Source organism: Lathyrus oleraceus, chromosome 2, assembly GCF_024323335.1.
Source record: "Lathyrus oleraceus cultivar Zhongwan6 chromosome 2, CAAS_Psat_ZW6_1.0, whole genome shotgun sequence".
Lineage (NCBI taxonomy): Eukaryota > Viridiplantae > Streptophyta > Magnoliopsida > Fabales > Fabaceae > Lathyrus > Lathyrus oleraceus.
The window spans coordinates 384,160,829-384,166,314 of NC_066580.1; the positions used below are offsets into that span (position 1 = coordinate 384,160,829).

A 5,486-nucleotide genomic window follows, 5' to 3' on the forward strand; every position below is an offset into this window, starting at 1 on the left:
GACTACTCATAACCTTTTATCCATCAAAATTTTCGACCACAAACGCACAAACATACAACCCTAACATGCCAAACACCCAACCACAATACCAAGAGCATACCTCGTACCACCATCAACAACTAGATCATCATCAAGACATCCAACATCGCTATGCACCCAACACATCACCATATCATATCCGCCTTAGCCAAAACACTCAATGATCATTTAACACCAAATCGTTCATCCTCCTACCATAGCTAAGAAGCCCAAACATCTCAAAACTAAAACCTTCAACAACCATATGTCTACAAAACACCACAACAATCATTTCAACCTTTCCTTAATGCATCATTCACACCAATGTCTCCCTTCAATTGTCCTGCTCTCCCCCCAACAACTCAAACACAGTCCAACTACTCTGGCATGGGTCATGAACTCAGTTACGGCGGTATCCCTTCGATGCATACACAAGACTACGATGATTTGTCTGACTATCTCAGACAATCTTCTGCAGTTGGTGGTGATGTTCTTGGGCCCTCAGATACTCAAACACCCGGGGTGAATCATCAACATGGGTTATGGCCACGAGTTCGGGTAGCTAGGGGATGTGAGACCGGATGTCGGTTAGGTGATCTCGGTCATCGACATTAGTCTTTTCTGTGTAAGCGGGTATTAATATTAATATGAATTGGTCTGATTTCGACTTTATCTATCATGTACAATGTTTTTCAAAAAAGATTACGAAACACACACAGGTGTTAGACCAATTTGCGCCTCCTTTAAAACTTAGCACATAGGCGCCAATTGGATTGGCAACACAAGATGGACTAGCCAATCCAATTGACGTCTCCTCTCTAAGTTTAAGAGCAGACACCAATTCATTTGACGCCTCCTCTTCAAAGTGGCGTGGTTTGGGAATTTTTTTGAAAACTATGTTATTTTGGAAAAAAAATTGAAAAACCGGGTTATTTAGGTAAAAATTTCGATAACATTCCTAATAACTTCTAATAATTTTTATTGAAACCACTAATATTATGTTCACATAACTTTCTATTATTAACTTTAGGGATAGCAAAGGACAGGGTTTGGGTAGGGTACTATAGTACTCATCCCTATACCTGCGATTTGAAAAAATCTCCGTGCCCGAGCCCATACCCGCTTGGGTGCCAAAGTTAGCACCTGTACCTGTGCCCTATAGGTATGTAAGTACTCATACTCGTACCCGTGACCCGCGTTCCTATTAAAAATAAATAGATCAATTATAAAATATCATATAATTTTAAGTTTTTAAACATTAAAAAAATTTAAAACAATTTATTGTTGAAATAAACGAACACTCATATTAAATACGTAATGATTTAACATTGATATACATTTTATAATTGATAGAGATACATTTTCATATAATAATATAAACTAAAATCTATAAATATAAATAAAAATACATAAATATATAGTGTGCAGGTATGGGGCGGGTTGGGTACCAAGGTGCTTATAACGACACTCATACCCGTTTATTTTTATGGATAATTATCCGAGTCCATGTTCGTACCCATTTTTGTGGATTTTTATCCTATCTGTTGTGGATAAATTTGCGGATGCCCATTGAGGATGGATCAAATTGTCATCCCTAATTAACTTTTTATATAACTTTCAATTAAATTAATATTAAATAAAACAATATGGTATATAATTTCACGCATTTCATTAAAAAAACGGACAGACGAGAATGAAGTGTCCATGTCCATTTGAACGTGCTAGTGTTATAGAATGTCAAAATTAATCTTTGTTTTAAAAAACAATTTTTTTTTTTTATATATTTTAAAGAACAATTTTATAAATCCATTCTTAATAATACATAAAATATATTTTTTTTAAAACAAAAAAAAAAGACGAAATATATGGTTTACTAGATATCAAAATCAAATTTGCTATAGAAAAAACATAGATGAATATGGTAAATTGATTTTGAATGTAAGTCTATTCTCCATTCCCATGTCAAGTAGCACCAAAAGATGCTTAGTGCTATTGGAAAAATGCAATAACATGAACCATCTCAAACAAGCACATGCACAAATTTTTACTACAGGTCTTGAAAACAATACCTTTGCTCTAAGCAGAGTTTTAGCTTTCTGTTCATCACATTCACACAAACATCATCATGGAAGTCTCACCTATGCTTGTAGAGTCTTTGAACGAATTCAGAACCCTACAGTTTGTATATACAACACAATCATCAAAGCTTTTCTCATTAATATCAATTTCAAAAGCACCCTCCTTGTGTTTGTTAAAATGCTTCGGAATGGAATGAGACCTGATAACTACACTATACCTTATGTATTGAAGAGTTGTTCGGGACTTCAGGATTGTTCTTTGGCGAAAATGATTCATGGGTATGGTTCAAAATTGGGTCTTGTGTTTGATATCTTTGTGGGTAATAGTTTGATGATGATGTATTGTGTGTTTGGTGATGTTGTAGCTGCACGGTACGTGTTCGATGAAATTCCTAGCTTAAGTGCAGTTTCTTGGAGTGTGATGATTTCTGGATATGCAAAAGTGGGTGATGTTGATTCAGCTAGGTTGTTCTTTGATGAAGCACCTGAGAAGGATAAAGGGATTTGGGGTGCCATGATTTCTGGTTATGTGCAAAATAGTTGTTTTAAAGAAAGTCTTTATTTGTTTCGATTGATGCAGTTGACTGATATAGTGCCTGATGAATCTATATTTGTGAGCATTCTTTCTGCATGTGCTCATCTAGGAGCTTCAGATATTGGTGTGTGGATTCATCGACATTTGAATCAATCAAAGCTAGTACCATTCAGTGTTCAATTAAGTACTAGTTTATTAGACATGTATGCTAAATGTGGGGATTTGGAGACGGCAAAAAGAGTATTCAATTCAATGCAAGAGAGAGACATTGTATGTTGGAATGCTATGATTTCTGGTATGGCAATGCATGGAGATGGAAAAGGTGCACTGAAGCTATTTTATGATATGGAAAAAGTTGGGATGAAACCTGATGATATAACATTCATTGCTGTTTTTACTGCTTGTAGTTACTCAGGAATGGAACATGAAGGTTTGAAGTTATTGGATAAAATGTGTAGTGTTCACAACATTGAACCAAAAAGTGAACATTATGGTTGTTTAGTTGACTTACTAAGCAGAGCAGGGTTATTTGAAGAAGCTATGGTTATGATAAGAAAAACAACCAATTCATTGAATGGCTCTGAAGAGGCATTGGCTTGGAGAGCATTTCTGAGTGCATGTTGTAACCACGGAGAAACTCAACTGGCTGAACTTGCTGCTGAAAAAGTGTTGCAGTTGGATAAACACAGTCACAGTGGAGTCTATGTTTTGCTTTCTAATTTGTATTCAGCATCTGGTAAACACAGTGATGCTAGAAGGGTGAGGGATATCATGAAAATCAAAGGAGCTAACAAGATACCAGGTTGTAGCTCAGTAGAGATTGATGGTGTTGTCTGCGAGTTCGTTGCCGGTGAAAAAACGCATCACCAGATGGAAGAAATACACAGAGTTTTGAAGAAAATGCATATCCAGTTAGACTACAATCAATAGAAATTCATGGTTTAACTTTAAGTTGCTTCTATTAAAATCATTATCCTGTTTATTAATATAGCTTGCAGGGAGTCCCTTTTCCTATAGGGATTCACCTTTGATCTCATGTAAAGCTAACATATCTAGAAATTTGAAATAAAAGACTGAGAAATATCTAATGAACCAATGAGAAGCAGGTACAAACGGACAAGGGTGATCGGAGTATACTTACTCTCTAATATCATGTTGACATTTGCGTAAAGAAAATAGATTTTTTATCATGATGAAGTTAAAAAAAATAAAGAAAAACAAAAAAGAAGAAATATTTATTTAATTTCTTGAATTAAATATAAATTGGTTCAGTATTGTTATAGGCACAATGGATTGAGCTGGTTAGAGTAAAAGTCTCTGACTAACTTTACAAACTCTTAAGAAAGCTGTTTTGCAACCATTACACTAAAAAAAATAAAAACAATCACATAATACTAGGTATAATGAAACAAAAAGAGAAAAAAAATATATTATTAATTAGAAACGTCTTTTATTGATTAACATTTAGATAATTTAATGACTACGGCACACTGGACATGAATAGGATAAATCATTATTCATGCATCTTTTGAACCATTGAAAAATACACTCTCTATGAAAAACATGTAAACATCTTGTCATAACACATTCTAACTTTGAACTTGACCTATCCAAGAAATCCTTCAAACAAATTGGACATTCATTTGTAGCATAACAAAAAGAATCATCCATTCCAACTTTCTTCAACATATTGACATTAAATAGGGATGCCACGTCATCATGATTTTCAGAATACCATGTAATAACATCAAGTGTCACATCTATTTCCCACTTACTATGATCTTCATCATTGTTTGTAATCATCTCCCTAGCATATTCACCAAAGTGAGGTAGAATTTCTTTTAATATGGTAGAAGAAATACCTAGAGAGGAAAAAGACTCGTATAAGAAAACATTAGCATCTTCATCTAATATTGTAACTTCATTACAATTACATAAGATATCACATGGAATCAACAAGATTCGATTCACCTTAGTCATGAAATCAGAGGTTGAGTTTGTCGCATTGATATGCAAGGGATAATTAGTTTGGGTGCAATCTAAATTAATGTAGAAGTTGTTAGCAAAAAGATCATCTCTCGGGAGTATAAAGGTTTGCGGTTGAATTGGAATTATTTCTAGGCTAAAGTGGTGATCCATGAATTGGTTTTAGTTTTGAAAGTTACCTTTAATATGTTTGGTATACACCATATTTATATAGTTAGATTTCAAAGATATTAGAGAATTTTAATTTATTTTTCAATCAAAATTAAAGAAAATCCTTTCAGTATTTTTTGGAGAAATCAAAAAATTAATTTTATCTTGATTCAAAAATTTAAAACAGAATGTAATTTACCTAATCTAATTTGTTTTAATATTATCTATTATTAAGGAAACTCAAATATATGTAACAAAATATATCTAACAGAAAATTGATTTGAATTTTATTTTCATTTGGGATCTTTTTTTGATTTAAAGACTATAGATATAATTATACGTATCAGTTTTTTTTAAAGAATATGGACCAATTTATTTTAATTTTTTTAAATAATTTTTTTAAAAGAATAAACACTATTTCATTACTCTAAATTAGTAGAATCCGAGTCCTATGAGGCTTGGAACTCTTCCACTTGTCAACTAAACCATAAGGGAAACTTGGATAAAAGTAGAGTGTAACTATTAGTCAATTTGACCTGTCAGTGCTGTGTTTGCATTATTTTGTTACTATAAGGATTCTAGTCATGTGACGGTTCTCATATGATTTTGCTGCTACTTACCGTAATTTTTGGAGAAATAAAAAACTTAATCTTATTTTATTTTATCTTGATTCAAAAATTTAAAACAAATTGTAATTTACCTAGTCTAATTTGTTTTAA

General features: G+C 32.9%; 1 protein-coding gene across 1 annotated transcript; it reads left to right on the forward strand.

Moving 5' to 3' along the window:
- Window positions 1–1,887: 1,887 nt before the first annotated feature.
- On the forward strand, window positions 1,888–3,723 carry LOC127119633 (pentatricopeptide repeat-containing protein At5g66520). Its single transcript, XM_051049905.1, has one exon. The coding sequence runs from the start codon at window positions 1,978–1,980 to the stop codon at window positions 3,559–3,561; it is 1,584 nt and encodes a 527-aa protein (XP_050905862.1). The 5' UTR covers window positions 1,888–1,977; the 3' UTR covers window positions 3,562–3,723.
- The last annotated feature ends 1,763 nt before the right edge of the window (window positions 3,724–5,486 follow it).